At 43.2% G+C, this 18,984-nt stretch overlaps 1 protein-coding gene across 3 annotated transcripts in view; it reads left to right on the top strand.

Annotated features, from left to right (window-relative positions):
- Positions 1 to 18,984, top strand: part of CRTC3 (CREB regulated transcription coactivator 3) — a 713,757-nt gene that overhangs the window by 100,916 nt on the left and 593,857 nt on the right. For all 3 annotated transcript variants that reach the window (XM_069222591.1, XM_069222590.1, XM_069222589.1), the window contains exon 2: positions 2,782 to 2,892. In XM_069222591.1, the coding sequence (XP_069078692.1) occupies positions 2,782 to 2,892 (111 nt within the window). The remainder of the gene's footprint in view (positions 1 to 2,781; positions 2,893 to 18,984) is intronic.

The following is an 18,984-nucleotide window of genomic DNA, read 5'->3' as shown; positions in this document are numbered from 1 at the left end:
CCAGCACAAACCTACTGTGTGGGCATAAGCTTTCTCACAAGGCACCCATCAGGTATTCTGGGGAAGCAATACCAAACCATGTCTTGTTACAGTAATCTCTGAGTTTCAGTGTACCAAGAAACCTCCTTACAGGCTTAATATATCCTTAAAAACCTTTTGTCTTTAACAGACACTTTTCACAATAAGTACATGGGGACTACTGTCTTTGTCATAAAGTTTCATAATAAACAGATCAAACCTGTGGAATCAGGCATAACTTTTCCCAATTGACCAATACGGTGTAAGCCCTTTACAGCTGGTTTGACACCATAACAAGTACAAGCCTTTTCAAATGCACATAAGCTAGCAACCATCATACACACAGTTTTAAAATTACAACCCCTGACATTATGGCCTAATAAGAATTATCATATGAAAATCTTCAGGATTTGTCATAGTGGGTGGCCAACACCAAACCCTTGCTTACTATTGTAATCTGTTAGAGATTACATGTAACTGAATAGCTGTGTATAGCCTGTAACACAGTGTGATAACAACCCCACTGTTCAATGTATACTGCTATTAACCAGTGTTTTTACAAATAAATAAAGTAGGCCTACTCCCCATGTCATAACTTTTGAAAATGAACAGAGCAGATCTATGGCACTGGACATAACTTTTCACAGTGCACTCTTCAGGCCTTAAACTTGCCACCATGACCAACTCTGGCCTACTGTTCTGAGTGTAACTTTTTTCACAGAGCTTGCATGTGGCATGACTGAATCTTTAGAATTTGGGACCTTCTCGCAGTGGAGAGAATCATGGTGACCGGGGAGACCAAGGAGCAAACGTAAGAAACTGAATTGGGTCCCTTTCTGAACTATTTAGTGAAGGAATTCCGAGAACTTCCCTGTTACACATGTATTATAGTGATAAGGACCACCATCCTCAATGTCCCAATTGTGATATCTAAAGATTAATTGAGTTATATAAAGATGAAGAGGCTGAGACATGACAAGTCCTAAGAAAGCCCAAATCAAGTGGGTCTAAACAAATATGGTACGGGAAGGGGTTTGCGGGCACTGGGCGGTTCCAGTGTACTGTGTTCTTTTTGTTTTTTGTTTTCTCTTATTCTCTCTTTTTCCTCTTTTGTTATTATAATTTAGGATTATCTCCTTACTGTGTTCTGGTTGTAGGCAATGGTGTGTGCTATTAAATAAATGTGTTAATCATAAATAGAAAAGTATCTTCTTGTCTCGGACTAGGTATTGGGTAGTCCTACAGGGTTGTGCCAAAGGGAGTAGGTCTGGCTAGTTGAACAGGCAGCAGATGATTAATTTTGACACCATGGCCCTATGGCCAGGATGTACTTATAACATCCCAAAGAAAACTTCACAACTCTTTAAAAAAACGGACCTACTAAGTCGACTGACCACACACCTCCAAAACACCACTCAGTAGTGCTGCTTCTTTTTGAGGTGCTTTTAGCAGAGCAAGTCTGCTGTTGGTGTGATTTGTCAGATATTTCGGTTTCCATGTTCTATGTAGATCAGTTTAGTGTCTTTACTGTTCCTCATTAGTCATTTGTTGAAGGAACACATTTTTTCACTTTGCAAAGAAGCTGCTTCTGTAATTATGCTTCTCGCAGTGGAGTGTAGGCGTTTAGGGGATTTTGTACACCAGCAACAAGTCAAAGTGTTATGTGTTTGAAATAAATGTGGGTGAGATTCTGTTAGCTGCCAATGAGGAAAGACATTTATGGATGGATGTAACACACAAAGGGTGATGGAAGAATGCTAGTAAATACTCTAACCATTGACAATAGTTCTAGGCAGCAGTCCAGCACTGTTCTTTGTCCACTATGCCTCTCTAAATGAAGACTTGCCTTATACGAATCAGTACTGACACTGCTCCTCGTAGGTCTAGTCAGTCCGGAGCTGCCACGCAACACCCCCCTAGCAGCAAGGATTCTGATGCTGTCAGTTACGTTCCATGTAGTGTTGTGACATCCAGTTTTTGATTGCTAGGAAGCTAGAGTAATAAGACTATTCCATTGTTTATTAGAGCATCTTCTTTTTAACATAACTATTATAGTTTTTCTTCCCATACGCATGATGTTCGGTTATGAGATTTTGGGGCAGATGAAAAAATAAGTTGATGCATGATGATAGGCACAGAGAAGGGAGTCTTTTCTTCTGTTTAGCACGTTTGTTTTTCGAGTGGGACGTAATGCATTCTGGACCCCATAGTACAGATGGCACAACGATTTAATAGGATGGGGCAAGATCAGCGAGTTCCAGTAAGAAACCTACCACAACTAAGCACAAACCTACAATTCATCTGCCGTTATGATCGTACATTGTGGAATTGAAGACAATTAGATGGTTGAAGCTAGTTTAAATGTTAACTTTAAAAATTGCAACCCGGAAGACTAATAGGAGACTCGATGGTGGCTCTCGGTTGTGATACCTTTTTGAGACCCAAAGGGTAAAAGGCTCTTGTTTTGTTACATATGAATTACAACGCTAGTGTTATTTTTAAAAGGTTTGTAAGTCCACGCATCTAAGAATTGTGACAAACCAGTCGCGGTTATTTGTTTCAAAATCCAATGCTCTCTAATGTAGTTCCATTCTTTAACATACGATATACGTGGTTCACGTTAGGCATACGGTTGCACCTATCCTGTTTAAGCATGCACGCTGCATTGTTAGAACTACCTTCCCTGCTTATTGTTTTTACGGCCCAAGTTTGGGAAGCATGGTGCTAATGGCAATAATATTTTTTTGTTTGTTTCTTACATAGGTACAGTTTCAGAAACTGCAGCAGTTGCGTCTGGCGCAGTCTCGAGCTCAGTATTATGGTGGATCTTTGCCGAATGTTAATCAGATTAGCAGCAGTTCAGCCGAATTTCAGGTAATCCATATGTGTTTGCTCGTTTTTAGGTCTGAAAAAAAAACCCGAAATTGTTTCTTTAAAAAGGACAATCAGTAGAACGAGAGAGGGAACATTGGGTCAGGCCTTTTCATGTATTGGCTTTTATGTATTATTCATGGTTTTCCATTGCTAAATCTACTGCCCATCAAGGCCACGGAATTTTGTGGATGGCTACATTGTCCCACTTATGTTCCCATTTGGGTTTGCTGACGGGGCATCAACTCCGCTTTTGTTGGGCTGCAGATGCAACATAAGAGCTAGTGTGTTCTCTTTGACATATTTGCTGGCAGAGCAACTTTTTATTTGCTGATTTATAGCTGTTTTGTTTAGGATGTGCGTGCTATTGGGATGCCCTGGTCTGCCTTGAAAACATTGGTATACTGTAATCTGCATAGATTTGTTCTATTTTGCTGTCGTGATAACATGTTGTTCGATTTAATGTACTCTAGACACAAAAAGTAAAGACATGCGGACACATAGGCCCTCATTACGACTGCAGCAGTCTTTTCCGAAGACCGCAGCAGCCGCCGAAAGACCGTCCGTGCTGGCGGTCTTCCTACCACTGTATTATGACTGCCAACGAATATCCGCACTGCCGGCGGTCAGATATCCGGCGGCATTCGCGACGGTTGTCGGTGGCGCTTAGGTGATTCCACTGCCGGCACTGCCATGCCAGAAAAAAGACCGCCCACCTAATTATGACCAGTAATTCTGTGTGGCGGTCTTTTGGTGGCGAGGCACTTCGGGCGGTGGGAGCGCCGGGTCCCGTCAACTCACGGAGAAGCACCTTATCAGACGAGGTAAGTGTTGTCCGCTAGGGGAGGGAGTGTGTGAATGGGTGTGTGTGAGAATGGGTGTGTGTGTGTGTGTGTGTTTGTGATTGCGTGTCATGAATGTGGGGGGGTGTTTATGCATGCTTGTGGGTCTGTGTGTAAATGTGGCGACGGTGATGCCTGTGTGTATGCATGGGGTGGGGGGGCTGCATTGGTGAAAGAGTAAGGGGGATTGAGTGTGTGCATGCAGGTGCTTGTATCTTTATATGTGTATATGGTGTGTGTGTGCGTGCAGTGAGGTACGATTGGGAGCTGGGGGACGTGGTTGTGTGAAGATGAGTGAGGGGGTGGGGGTTATGTATGTATATAGTTGAAGGTAGAGGGTGGGGGATGAAGAGTGTGTGTGTGATGTGTATGGGTATTTATGCATGTCTATGGGGTGAATGTTGTGAGTGCGTGTGAGGGTGTGATTGTGTGTGGGTGCATACGTGTGCGTAGGTGTTTGGGGGGTACCCCAGCAGCATCTTTGTGGTGGTGAGACCTCCAGGGAAATGTTGGCAATGTCCCAAGTCGAAATAACCTTAGCGGTTATTCAACTAGGTGGAAACCTCCAGCCCGGCAGGTGGCGGTAAAGTGCCGGGACAGGTAGGGAAGGGGAGGTTTTGGCAGTGGTGATGGGGGTGGGCCTTGTGTGCATGGGTGAATGAGTAAGGAGGAGTGAGTGCGTGCATGCAGGTGCGTGTATGTTTATATGTGTATATGATGTGTGTGTGCAGTGAGGTACGATTGGGGTCTGGGAGTGTGCTTGTGTGAAGATGAGTGAGGGGGTGGGGGTTATGTGTGTATGTAGTTGAAGGGAGGGGGTGGGGAATGAAGAGTGAATGCGTGTGTGATGTGTATGGGTATGTATGCGTGTCTATGGGGGTGAATGTTGTGAGTGTGTGAGTGGGGGTGTGTGGGGGTGTGATTGTTTGTGCGCGGAGGTGTTTGGGGGGGGTATCCCGGTGACAGGAACACAAGTTCCTGTCGTCATGATACCTTTCCGCCAGCATTTTCATGGTGGTGAGACCACCAGGAAAATGCTGGCAGTGTCCTGAGTCGAAATAACCTCAGCGGTTATTCGACTCCTGTTTTCCTGGAGGTGGAAACCTGTAGCCCAGCAGGCCACGGTAAAGCGGCGGGACAGGCAGGGAAGGGGAGGTTTGGCAGTGGGCAAACCGCCCCGGTCGTAATATGGTGGTCTTCACCGCCAGTCCCGCAGTGTTGAGACTGTCACCACGGCCCTGGCAGTCCATTGACTGCCAGGGTCGTAATCAGGGCCATAGTCTTTCTTAATAATGAAATGTGACCTCTAGTAGCAATAGGTATAGCTTGCATTTTCACATGAGTCAGACCTTTTGGCTTTGGAGTGCATTTCCTAATACACTGCAAATGCTTTGTAGACCGGTGCTTCTTAACCTTTTGACTTATAATGGCCCCTACTTAATCATTAGCAAACCCAGGCACCCCCACTGGATCATTATTGGAATCCGAGAACCCCCAAGGAGACATTACTGGAAGCCAGGGACCACTGCATAAGTATTTTCAGTCATTTGACCCGCAAGACACTACACAAAAAATACAGTTATTTTAATGAGAAATCTACACCAAACTGGAGTGGGATTTTGTCTGCAACACACTCAGATGATCAGGCAGCCTTCTGGCAAATAATAGAACATGGCGCCAAGACAGATAGGATGAGGCAAGGATCATATATTCTTCTTCAAGACTGAGTGAACCATTTTGAATCCTAATATAGTAGCTCCCCTGTGACAGCGCCAAATTCTGACTCCCCTGGTTTTATGTTAACACCAGCACCCTGTGAGAATATGTTTAAACTAGATACTGTTAAAGATGGTTGGGTATTTACAGGGGCCGAAGTGGCTGCGGCCATTAGATCTCAGAAGGCTGAGGCTCGATGGAATACTGGTTGTCCTGTTTAAGTCCGAACTGCTAATTTAGGCACCCTACCTTACACTTATTTCAACACCATTTTAGCAGGAGGCGAGATTTCAACCTCATGGAAAGGGGCCGAGAGTTTTCCAGTACACAATCAGGACCCAAAGTTTGACCCAACCAACTACCACCCAATTAGTTTTATTGATTCAAGTCAAAAACTTTTTGCAAGCTGTTATTACATCAACCTGGGTTGAATGAAATAAAATGTTAACACAGGTTCAGTCTGGATTCTGTCCTAAAATTAACACAGTCAACCAAGTTTTTAGGTTCCAACTAATAAGGTGGAAAGAAGTAGATATAAAAAGAAGTACCCTTTATATTGCTTTTGTTGACCTCAAGGCAGCATTGGATATGATCCCTAGGAGCAAGTTATAGTGCACACTAGGTGGCTTAGGGCTCCCCAGCCACTCCTTGCTTTATTAGTTAGGCTCCAGAAGGAGAGTTTTGCACCGGTTAGATGGAGTACAAATTGGGAAAATACTGATCTTTTTAAGGTTGCAGACGAAGTCAGGCAAGAATGGGTCCTCACCCCCACATTACTTTACTATTTTACTGTATGGACTTCGTTTTGTGCTGTGATAACGACTCACCGATTTTAGGGGGACCCAAAATACCTGCTCTACTGTTTGCAGATGATACTTTATTAATATTAAAAAAACAAGGGCCTAGAGACCCTCTTGAGTAAGTTTAACATATTCTGCCTAGATCATGGATTGGCAATCAAGACACAATTTATGGCCATCCATCCCCATAGAGGCTTTAGAGGTTCTTAAACTTTGAAAGGGGAGGAGCTGGAGAAAGTGCTAGACTTTGATTATCTTGACATTCGCCTCTCAAGTGCTAATTATTGGCGTTCGCAGGTTGGAAAAAGAGCCCTTATACTAAAGCACAGGGCGGCGCCAATCTTACAATTTGCAAACAGGACTTTGTTCCGCCCCATTTCTCCCCTTCCTGAGGTTTGGAGGGCCACAGCTGTAGCTGCTGCAATATATAGAGCAGAATTCTGGGGATGCATTAATCTAAAAGCTCTGGAGGTGGCAGAGAATTCATTCTTAAGAGTAGCCCTCAAATTGCCCAAACGCATGCAATTGTTTTTTTAAACATGATATAGGTTTTCAGTCTATTGCACCTCTAGCGCACCTGAAACCCATCTTGTGCTGGCTATGGAGTTGGTCTACACCCGAGCTGGTAGAATATACGGTCGGTTTAAGAGATGTTTTAGATAAATCACTGAGAGGAGTTTTGCTACCCTGGTTGACTATGTGAAACAGTCCTTATATTCCTTAAATCTATGTGTGTATTGGCTTTCCCCTGAAACCGTTCAATCTTCCGCAAGTAGGAAACAGAAGGCCATCTACTAGGAGCTTGAGGAGGCTAAATTACGTAAACAGATAGGATTGGGCCAAAAGACTGTTTGTTTAATTGTATTCAAGCGTACTGTATACTTTGAAAGCTCTACGAATTATTTAGATCCCCCATTTATAAAAGCCCTTTATACAAGTTTAAAGTTAGGTTCATTGCCTCTTGCTAGCTTTACTGTTAAATGGAATGGTCAACAAGGAGGTAGTTAAATATGTCCTGTTTGTAGAAGTGCCAAGGATACCGATGACCACCTCCTAATCATTTGTCCAAGGTACTATAAGCAGCGCAGGCGTTGGATTGTTACCTTGTGTCGCCTCTTAGGTGTAGCCCAAAACATGGTAGTGTTTAGATTATGTAGAGCTGACACATCCCTGATCATTGTCTTCTCCATTGCTAAATATTTGGAGAGCATATGGCCAATTTGGCAAAAATGTGGCTCCCCTGCTCTTATGCTGCCCCCAGCTTAATGTAAATCCCTTCCCTACTGTGTATTTTGGTTTTACAGATTTTAGAACTTGTGTTTTTAAGTCTTTTGTTAATCGGAGCACTTGCGTTTATACAGTTAGACTGCCCTGCCAGACAGGGCAGAGCTTGTAACTCTAGTCATATCTCTGCATCCACTCCATCTTTGTACCTAATGAACTAATTGTTATGCCTACGAGTTAAACATAGTATGTGTGCTCCCAGTAATGTTTTTCATTTGAGTATCCCCTTTTTAATGATTATTTAGCCGGGTCTGAAGCTTTTATAAATACATTTATTATAGCATGATATGTATAAACTGTACTTTTAGGCATGGCGGACCACACTAGGTTTTTGTCTATATTCGAGTGTTTGTAAATCTTCTTTTTGTTCTTAGGCCTAGAATGGGTGCTCTTAAGAGTATTTTTATGTATGATGTTTGCATATATTATATTTGTTATTGTATTGTGTTTGCTCTTAAAATATTTTAATTGTACTAATTTTATGGCCATTGGCCGAAATAAAGTTTATAAAGAAAACCATAAATCTATATCTGGGGGATTGATTTGTGTGTATAGTTACTTTATGCCTACGTCCCGACTTTCTGCCATTTTGATTTGTGGTTAACTTAGGGTTAACAACCTTATGGCATAAACGGAAATAGCTTTGAAAGCTATTCGGTAAGAGCTTTATGCACTTGGTACCAATAATGCAGTCACACAGCCTGGTCCCTGCTCACGAGCAAATCCTCACTGCTTTCTTTTTTCAGTCCATTTGGATGAATCTTGGACTTGCTGTGCTTGTGCTCAGGCCTTTTTATGCTGTACCAGTTCCTTTTTAGGTTGGCCTAAAGACATATTCCGGGATTACATAAAACATGCAGGGGCTTTCAACCCACGCAATGGTTATTATTGGTTGGGTTTCCTATCTATATTAATTACTTGCTTTCTATTGGACAGCTTTCCTTTTTACAGCCTGTCCAGCTTGTGTTTGTCCCACCCATGGGGCTTAGCCTCTTCACCGTATATTTAATTTGATGGCTTCTATGCTTGTCCTGCTCGCTTTTCGGCATCTACTTTTTTCTTTTTATTTAAGCATTTCATGAAGGTGCATGTGTTCTCCATCTGCCTCCCTAGTGTGGTTTCCTTGCCCCTCTTCATTATGCTCTCTCGCCTATTTGCCTCTCTCCCCTGCCTACACTTTTGTTGCTCTTTTGAATGTGTTGCTCTTCCCTGTGCCCTCTTTCACCCCTGTGTGTCTCCTTTTCCCCTATGTTGTTACTTCTCCTTCTGAATGCTGTGTTGCTTTTCTCCTGCCCTCTGTGTTGCTTCAAATGTTGCTACTTCCTGAACATCCTCCGTAACCTGCTCACCTGTTTTAAGTTTTGTAAAAAGAATTGCTATCACTCTAGTTTTAAAAAGCACTTTTAAACTACCATTTTAAAATGCGTCATACTATCTTGGATCAGTAAATTAAAAAAAGTCTATGTCCATTTGTAGCTTTGCACATGCACGTTGAACACACCCACAAGATGAAGTGGTGGTTGTGTCATCCCCTTTTTTTCCATGCTCATTACAGCTCTGATGCTTTACAGCATGGCTAAAAAATATAGGCAAAGCCAATCCGTCTCATAGACGAGAACTATTGGGTTTGCCAGTGCTTGATTGCTTTATAAATGTTGCTGTTTTTCACACTATTCTTCTCTTTTTTCAGAAATACTTCAGATTGAGCAGGAGTTCAGTTTTAAACTGTGGGCAATAATTTGTAGCCACTGATCCACATCCCGTTGGTGGCTTCTGTTTGCAGTAAAGTCATGTGGCACTATTCTATGCTCTGGGTGATATGATTATTATGATATGCCTATATATAAAGATTAGATAGGCTAAGAGTAAATGTAAAATGTTATTTTTCATCATGAGGTAGAAGATAATTTAGGGCACGGGCACTCTGATATTGCTATGGAGCCTCTTAACTGTTCTGTCCAAATGGTGTTAGTAGCCTAGGGAAATGTGAAAGTGCTCAGTCAAGCAACCATTTTCCCTGAAAACCTATTTTAGCTAAACCTTGTTGTTAAGCTTCAGGAAGCGGCTGTCAAAAATACCTCGGAACTGAATACTCACCTGCTCCAGAGAATGTTTTACCATTGGTTTAAGTGGCATTCCTTGTGACAGAAACATCCTTAGTTACTAATACACCATGGGATTGAGCCAGTCTCATTGTGGGTGCAGCGCACTGATATGTTGACTGAAAGGTCGTGCACTGTCCGTCTCTGAATGTGAGTTAGGGAAAACAGTCTCATTCTGCTCTTGTAACGCCAGGGAGTTGCACGAGGGATTGGACCATAGTTCTTCATGTGTGCATCCTTTGTTAGAGGGCTAAACTTCCAAATCCCGTCTGGCCACCGACTTGCACAATCAGTTTATTTCACACTCTTTTTTGGAAGTTATTGAGCGAGAGAAGGCCTCTTTCCCTAATGAATAAAAGGCCATGGGTATAAAATAGAGTCTTCAGGCACTATCCACTTCCAGCTGTTTTTGTGACATACTATTTCTGAGAGTCCGGGGCCTGTACCGCGCCTCATGCTCCAGTTTGTCACAATGAAAAGCATTATTGAAAGAATATTCTGACCCCAAAGTAACATGGGACTGAAAGTATGTAAACCGCTCTCCTCGCTCCCACGCCATATACTGGAGGGACAAGATTTCCCACACAAGTCTTAGGGGGTCATTCTGACCCTGGTGGTAAAATCCGCCAGGGCCAAAGACCGCGGGAGCACCGCCAACAGGCTGGCGGTGCTCCCATGGGCATTCTGACGCCGCGGTCAGAAACGGAAAACCGGCGGTGTACCGCCGGTTTCCCGCTGCCCTGGGGAATCCTCCATGGCGGTGCAGCTTGCTGCGCCGCCATGGGGATTCCGACCCCCATACCGCCATCCTGTTCCTGGCGGTTTTGGCCGCCAGGAACAGAATGGCGGTATGGTGTGTCGTGGGGCCCCTGGGGGCCCCTGCAGTGCCCATGCCAGTGGCATGGGCACTGCAGGGGCCCCCGTAACAGGGCCCCACAAAGATTTTCAGTGTCTGCCATGCAGACACTGAAAACGCGACGGGTGCAACTGCACCCGTCGCACCCCTTCCACTCCGCCGGCTCCATTCGGAGCCGGCATCCTCATGGAAGGGTGTTTCCCGCTGGGCTGGCGGGCGGCCTTCTGGCGGTCGCCCGCCAGCCCAGCGGGAAACTCAGAATTACTGCGGCGGTCTTTTGACCGCGCAGCGGTATTCTGACGGCGGTACTTTGGCGGGCGGCCTCCGCCGCCCGCCAAAGTCAGAATGAGGCCCTTGGTGTCAAAGCTGGTATGGACCGTCAGTTTTGTCAGGACTCCATTGCTTGATGGTTTTCCTCTGGTTGCCTTCTCTATGGAAAAGTGGACTCCATGGTAGACTTGCCTGTCCAACAAGTTTGAAGTGCCAGACCAGACTTATTTTTTTATGGCAAGCACATTGTACGGTATTTGTAAGGTACCCAGAGTTTTGCAGTTGTAGTTTTCTACGACCAATTGTATTCTTAGATGTATCATCTTTTTCCTAATAGCTACACTTATGGTGTTCTAATACGCCATCCAGTAGTCATCGTAATTCATACCCACAGGCCAATTACATCATTAACAGTTTTGTTTTTTTCAAAATCTTTATTGTTTTTACAATACAGAAGTTTATCAGAACATTAGTGTCATATAAAGAACAGCCTCCAGGTAGATAACCCCCACAAAGCATACAAGAAGAAATAAGAAACGGCAGGAAAAAAAGAATTACAATAGTATATTAATTATACAATAGTTGTATAGGTTAATTATATACAATTACGCCCTGAAAAAAAAAGAAATAAACAGAATACTAAAAAAAAATGTGGAAAATCCAAATGCTATTTTAGAGAGTATATCAAAAAAATGGTACAAATGTTCATGGTGGCTTAATTCTAGCGAGATAAAGGTCTGGTTTGTCGTACTTAGGGCAGGTTGTAGGCATCCATGGGGATTTTTGGAGGGCTATGTTATCAGCACCTCTGATGAACATTTAGCCATTTCTTCCACTTTTGGAATGAAATGTTTTAAAAGATAGTTTATATGCTAACGTGAGTATGATTGACTATATATTGATTATGATACTGTCCGTGTTATTGGATGAGTTTTCTCTAAACTTTATATTATTTTGAATTCCTTCCTTTGGAACGGTATATGTCCAATGATGTCTCTGAACAAACTCAGATTCTCCAAAGAACAAAAAGGTGTAAAATTGGCAAACTTTAAAGACTACCAGGGGGCTTTTCTCTTTAAGCAAGGTTCCAGACTGTTGTCTAATCTAGACTCCTACCACCCCACAGACGAAAAGAACACGATCCTGCTAAATGCTTCCCTCTTTTCATAATTGACATTAGCTAACCTCAGGTGTTCTAGTTCGAACAATATTCTTAGAGACACCAAAAAATGTGTTTTACGAATTGAAAATACAATGAATATACCACTTAAAGATTCAGCTCTATCCTCCCTTTTGCGCAACAGGAATATTAAAACCGATGGACTGTTTGTAGACTTGGACAAATAGACGCATAAAGGCACACATTGGGACAATTAGGGGTTGACTGTACAACTAACCTTTGTGAACATACAAGAAGTAATCAGTTTAGAGAAAATTAAATGTTATTGTTTTTTTTAGATTAAAAGCATCTCTAAGCAAAATACACGTTTTTTTTCTATCAGACTGCTCTGTAGTTCCATTGATCAGCAACTTATGTAAATAAGGCCATATGGTATAATATATAATCAATGATGTTACTGATAGCCACAAAACTGACCCAAGCAACTAAGGGGGTCATTCTGACCCTGGCGGTAATTACCGCCATGGCGGAGGTCGGCGGTAGCACCGCCAACAGGCTGGCGGTGCACCGCTGGGCATTCTGACCGCGGCGGTTCAGCCGCGGCCAGAAACGGAAAGTCGGCGGTGTCCCGCCGACTTTCCGCTGCCCTTGAGAATCCTCCATGGCGGCGGAGCGCGCTCCGCCGCCATGGGGATTCTGACACCCCCTACCGCCATCCAGTTCCTGGCGGTTCTCCCGCCGGGAACAGGATGGCGGTAGGGGGTGCCGCGGGGCCCCTGGGGGCCCCAAAAAGAATTTCAGTGTCTGCCTAGCAGACACTGAAATTCGCGACAGGTGCAACTGCACCCGTCGCACCTTCCCACACCGCCGGCTCAATTCTGAGCCGGCGTCCTCGTGGGAAGGGTGTTTCCCGCTGGGCTGGCGGGCGGACTTTCGGCGGTCGCCCGCCAGCCCAGTGGGAAAGCCAGAATGACCGCCGCGGTCTTTTGACCGCGGAGCGGTCTTTCGGCGGGAACCGCGTGGCGGGCGGCGACCGCCGTCCGCCGCGGTCAGAATGACCCCCTAAATCTAAATGAGAATCAGGATTACATTAGGTCACCCTTTTCGCTTACCTGGCCTCTGATTTGGTCCTTATCCTTTAAAAACAAAATCATCCCCTTCTTAGTGCAAACAAAATATAATCTGATAAACTGGACTCCACAAAGACTATATATGCTTAAACCCAAAGAAAGGCCCTTATATTGTAATTTAAGCACTACTAATGGAGACCTGGTGCACATGTTATTTACTTTCATGAAACCACAAGCATTTTGGTTGGAGACTTTCTGTTTTATTGAGATAATCTTGCAAATTATTCCAACCAGAAATTTCTTCTTTATACTTACTGATCCCACAGGCTCTGATCCCGTCAACAGTGATGATGCTTATCTTTTAGATCTGTTTCTCACCTCAGCATCAATAACATTTTAATAGGAATACAGTGTTTAAAAACTCACCAGACTCGTATTGAATGTACAAACGACAAGGATATTTATTAAAATACATTGAATGGGTAACATTAAAAATAAGTGACAAATAGGGAAAATAATAGGGTTATACCATCAGAATACAACATGCCGTGATTTTCTCCACAGATAATCCTGTAGGCAGTTCTGCTTCCCTTGTTCATTAATTATGAATTTTTGATTGCGAAACTGCTTACAGACTTATCTGCCTTCCATGTTTATTCCTCATAAATCTTTGCAGTGGTTTGATTCCAGTCCTTTTGAGAGATGGACTGGAGAGAAATTAACATGCTTTTTTTCAGCATACACAAATGAGCGCAGTGTGTTAAAGTGTGACAGCTATCTCATGTGAGCAACATCTATGTCTTTTGCACCTTTATTTAATGTAGCATTAAATATGTATTCTGTCTTCAAGATTACTGTCAAGATAAAGTGAAGAAACCCTTAATTAACATATTTCTCAATATTTTTCAAAACATTCACTCATACCATTTCGGGTTTTTATAAAATTTGTTAATTTTCATAACAGGCCCGCATAGAGAAAGGTAACTAAGGATACACTTAACTTCCATACTATTTTGTGGACCTTCTCCACATATCAAAGCCCCAAAATAGTTTTTAGCTACAGAACAGGAGGAAAAATGCCAACAACTTCTTTGTCCTGGACAAGGACATATGCTTGTTGACTGCTCAAAAGATGTGCTTGTTTTGTTTAGTTACTAAGTACTGGTTGGTTCCCCATTGCTGCAAGAACCTTTTTTGCCGTGACTCACCTAAAATGTTCAGATAAGATTATTTGACATTCGCTTTTGATGCAGGAATCTCTACAGCAATCAGTAATGGCAACGTCAACTAACTCTGTTGCTTTGGGATCTCCTTCAGTACTAATGTGGCATTAATCTGAATTAGCTTAGGCTTCGAAAAACAAATTCTAGGGCAATATTGTGCAGTAAATTTGTAATAGATCCTCATAATTAAACCTTGCAGGTCAGCTTAGATGTCTGTGTCCTAGAAAAGCCAAAGATGGTTAAGAATAAGAACATAATTGCTGTTATCACTTTACAATGATCAGTTAAGCAATCAATGAAAGCAGCTGTATTTGGAGGTCAAAAAGTCATAGGAAATGCAGATAAAATAAATATCTGGACCTACCTTTACCCTTAAAACAAAAGAGGGAGTTGACAAACCTAGGGTTTGGCTAAATCCTTTACGGGGCCTTTGCTCTGGAAGACTCAATTAGCAGGTGGATGCAACTTGTTGCTTTTGAGATGACAACATGACAAAAGAAAATCTGACACATATAATCCACTCAGGTGAGCCTGTGATTACTTTAAGAGGAATCTAACTTAGGCTGATTTTTGTATTAATTTGAACATAAGAAAACACTATAAATGAACAATTTATAGACATGGTATGCGATGCAACTATTTGTCAGTTGCTTGGTTGAATTAAGTTTATTATCAATAATGTTTTTTTACCCTTTTTTTATGTAATGATTTTAATTAATCGTCCAATAATTGAATTAATTTGTGTAACATAGACAGGCTCCAGGTTCAGTATTGTTGCTTAAGACGCGCATTGAGACCTTCCCAGTGCATGTTCAGGAGTTATCTAGCAAAAGAGATATATTTCTGTTTTGTTCCCACCCTGTGGTCCTAGAGTTTTGTTCCATACAATGCATTGGCACTAGTTCAAGAGCCTAGTTCTCTAAAGCAACCATGGCCCCACTTGGTAGTGTGTTAAAACATGCTAGAGGTATTAGCAGTGTGATGAGACTAATCCAGCCGGTAGAAAATCTAAGGCCCAAGACATCAGTCTTATGCAATAGATCACTCTTCAGCGTTAGAACTGAGGCCAGCTGTCAATTTATCTCTATGTTTAGTAGGCACATAGAAAGGTCTGTTGAAGCATTCTTACCTTGCATATGCAACAGTGGAATGTGGTCTTGTTTAGAAGGAATTGCTCTTGAAACTGAACACACAGAATTTTTAGCCTTACCTGAAAAAACAGGTTTGACCTTCACAGTCCTTTTCCTTTGAATGTCTGTTTGCTATTGGCATACCAACCTTGGAAATATTCTTGGGGTGGATATATCTAAACTGTATAGTCACAGAACATGCCTCCCTGCCATGCCAATCTTCGCTGCAACGTTTCCATATTATTTGAATAATGGTTCATCTCTTTGTAAGAGATGGAACAGATAAAAATCACACAGATTTTGAGTCAGTTAATATAGGAAAAAAACTTGCACAATCCTGTATCACAGGAAAAGAAGCAGAGACAAATTATCTTCTAGGTGTACAAAAGACAATGCTCAGGAGGGAAAACTGAAGTATACCATGTGATAACTTGTATTCAGCAAATGTGTGTCTGCAAACGTGTTTTTCACTGAGATTACATTTTTGACCCCACAGGCAAAACAATTTTGGAGCTATTCTAATTAGAGGGCCGATGTACCAAAAATCTGGCCACAAATTGCAGCCAGTATTTTTGAGACCAGTAAGAATTTACAAATCGACCAGTAAACTGATTGGCAGGTTTATAAAAATTCTGATTCAGAGTGAATCACAATCCAGTCTACCTTAAGAAGATTAATGAGGTAAGTCCTATATTGAGACTTGCTCCAATAGTTAGCCACCACATGGATGATGATCTTGTAGGGTCAACAGACCACCTTGTCAGTGATCGCATTTAAATAAAGCAAACTCTTTTATTTTGAATAGCAGCACTGTTTCATTTAAGGAAGATGGGCTGCATTGAAAAAAAGTGTTTTTTAAGTTTGTTTTATTGTTGATAGTGGTGCCCTGGACCGCTGCCAAATCTTGAACAATTTGTTTCTTTACATTAATGGACGAGAAGGGTACTAGATCTTTTTTTGCACTAACATGCATCAGTCCATATCTTTCCCATTCTGTCACCTCTGGTATCTGTCCCGTTGCTGACTTTTGTTTTTTTGGGGGTTATTTTCTGCATGGCCACTCCCAGCCCAGAGATACCCAGCGCTTGCCATACTGAGACAAGGGGGGGGGAAGTCATCTTCCCAGAACTGCAGGATACAGCACTTGGCCATGTCAAGGACCGAGGAGCCCAGGACATGCCTCATAATTCCCTGGAGTGCTGTCCAGTAGGGTCATAGCTTCAGACCGGTCCAGATTATGTGAAAGAATATACCTAACTCTTGACACCCCTGCAACTATGATTTGTGGACATGGAGTGTAGGATTGTGCGTGAGTAGTAAGATACACAGTTGGACTTATCTAAATCCTGTTTCCATGCCAATCTCCCAGATCTCACTTGTAGCCTCCACCCACTCACCCTCCTCAAAGTCTCCCACATCTGCCTCCCATTTAATCTTCACTGTTTTCACGATATCCGGGAAAGTATTAATCAATTTTTATATATCCGTGAGCTAGCCCCATTTTGTAGCGGTTCTGACAGGATGCGTTTTTCTAAGGACGAGGAGTCTTTGAGCAGAGTGTGTTTGGGATGTGTACCAATAATGCATGTTGAAGCTGAAGAAATGTATGTCTCTGAGGGCATCATTCTGTAATGCTCTTGCATTTCAGCAAACATGAGCATAGCCTCCCCCTTCCATACATCCCCTAGTGTGGATTCCCCAATAAGGTTCCACTTCGAGAATCCCTGCAACTTCCCAACCTCCTTTAGAATGTCACTGGAACAGAGGGAGGGTCATTTCCCAACCTACACCCACCCCACCCCACCCCAAGAAGGCGGTTGCCTCCTTCCAGGTTCATGCCACCGTCTGGTGTGAGGAAGCATTTGTACCAAGGCGGTAGACCTGTACAGGTCCTCCCATGTATCCCTCTGTCCCCAAGCCAGTCTCTCCAGCCTGAATGTTGGGTCATCCCACACAGCGAACATCCAGTCATTAACCGCTGCATATTTTGTGGCCCAGTAGTATTTCCTGATGTCAGCAAGACCAATTCCCCCATCATACAATCCATGCATTAACTTGTGAAGAGCTATGCAAGGCAGTCCAGTGTCTCAGATGAGCAGTCTGAGCAAGGCCTCCATCTTAAGGAAGAATTCCTTGGGGACTTGGTATGGAATGTTTTGGAGGCTGTAGAGCATTCTAGGTAATGTCATCATTTTAAACATGGCCACCTTCCCCAGTAGGGAGAGCGGCAAGGTCCTCCGGTGCTGCACATCTGCAACAAAGTGGTACAACATAGGGGCCAGGTTTTTACGGTGAAATAACTGTGGGCCAGTGTAACATATATCCATCCCCAAGTACTTAAACCCATCGTCGGTCATGGGCATGAGGTTACCTCTTTGAAAAGTGGCCCGTGATCAAGTGCATAACGGACTTACTCCAGTTGATGCCATACCCTGAGTATTTACAAAAGATTTGAAAGATCTGCATCAATCTGGATATTGTTGGGTTGGAGGGGACGGGAAGGGTCTGTAACATAACATAACATAAAATATTGTCAACGTATGTAGAAATATATTCTTCCCAGGTCTCTCCCTAGTGTCCTCTCTGACCAAGGCGGCTGGTGGCTCCAGGGCCAGGGCTAAAATCAGTGTGGATATTGGACAGCCCTTTCTTGTCCCTCTGTGCAGGGCAAATCTGCGGGATACCACTCCATTTGCTTTAAATTGGGCCATGGGGTTTTGATTGAGAAGGTGTATCCAGCCCATGAACTTTGGGCCAAATTCCAGCTTCTCTAACACTCCAAACATGTAGTTCCGTTTAAGTGTGTCAAATGCCGTAGTGGCATCCATTGCTAACACTATGGTAGATATCCTATCGTCCGTTGGCCCGGCCGTCACTCGTTGAGGGTGAGCCTTGTCCCCCTATTTGGCTTGAAGCTGACTGATCTGAATGTATAAGGGAGTTAAGCACCTGACAGAGTCTGTTGGCTAATAGTTTGGCGCATTGAGAAGAGATATCGGTCTATACAAACTATATCTATCTGGGGGCTTCTCTTCCTTGTGTATTACTACAATTGTGGCTTGCCTCTGGGAGTTGACTATTGATTTGGCTTCTTGCCGCATCTTCAGTAGGTGGGTTCTAATTTACTGGATAGCCCCTTGCTAAACTCAATGGGAGGCACTTTAGTCCCACTACCTTACCAAAGATAAAGTCCTGGTTGATCTCACTAGGTTGTATGCCATTATCCAGCATCTGCCTATGTTCATCTGTTAGCTTAAGGACATTGAAATCTGCCAGGAAGGCTGTAGTAGCAGATATTTCAAAATGCGACTTAGTGGTGTAGAGGTTCTCTTAGTAATCAGCAAATCCCTCCGCTATGCTATCCGGGTAAGACCTCGTCTCTTCCCCATTGGTGATAATGGGCAGAACCCAGCTGGAGACCTGGTCACACTTTTCCAACCACGCCAGCAGCTTTCCCACTTTATTGCCCGCTTTGTATATTCTTCTTTGGTTCAATATGTAGGACATCATTGTGCCTTCTTCAGCCAAGTCCCTGTATCCTTTCTGTTTCAGTCCCCACCCCCCAGCCTCACTTTCCTGTGCTTGCTTTTGCTTCTAATTCTTCAATCTCTGTCTCAATGCCATCAAGTTTCTCCCTCTTCACTTTTTCCACCCAGGCTATCAGGGACTATGCTTGACCCAT

This window comes from Pleurodeles waltl, chromosome 3_1 (assembly GCF_031143425.1).
Source record: "Pleurodeles waltl isolate 20211129_DDA chromosome 3_1, aPleWal1.hap1.20221129, whole genome shotgun sequence".
NCBI lineage: Eukaryota > Metazoa > Chordata > Amphibia > Caudata > Salamandridae > Pleurodeles > Pleurodeles waltl.
The sequence above is the reverse complement of the archived record's forward strand: the minus strand, read 5'-3'. Positions and strand labels throughout refer to the sequence as shown.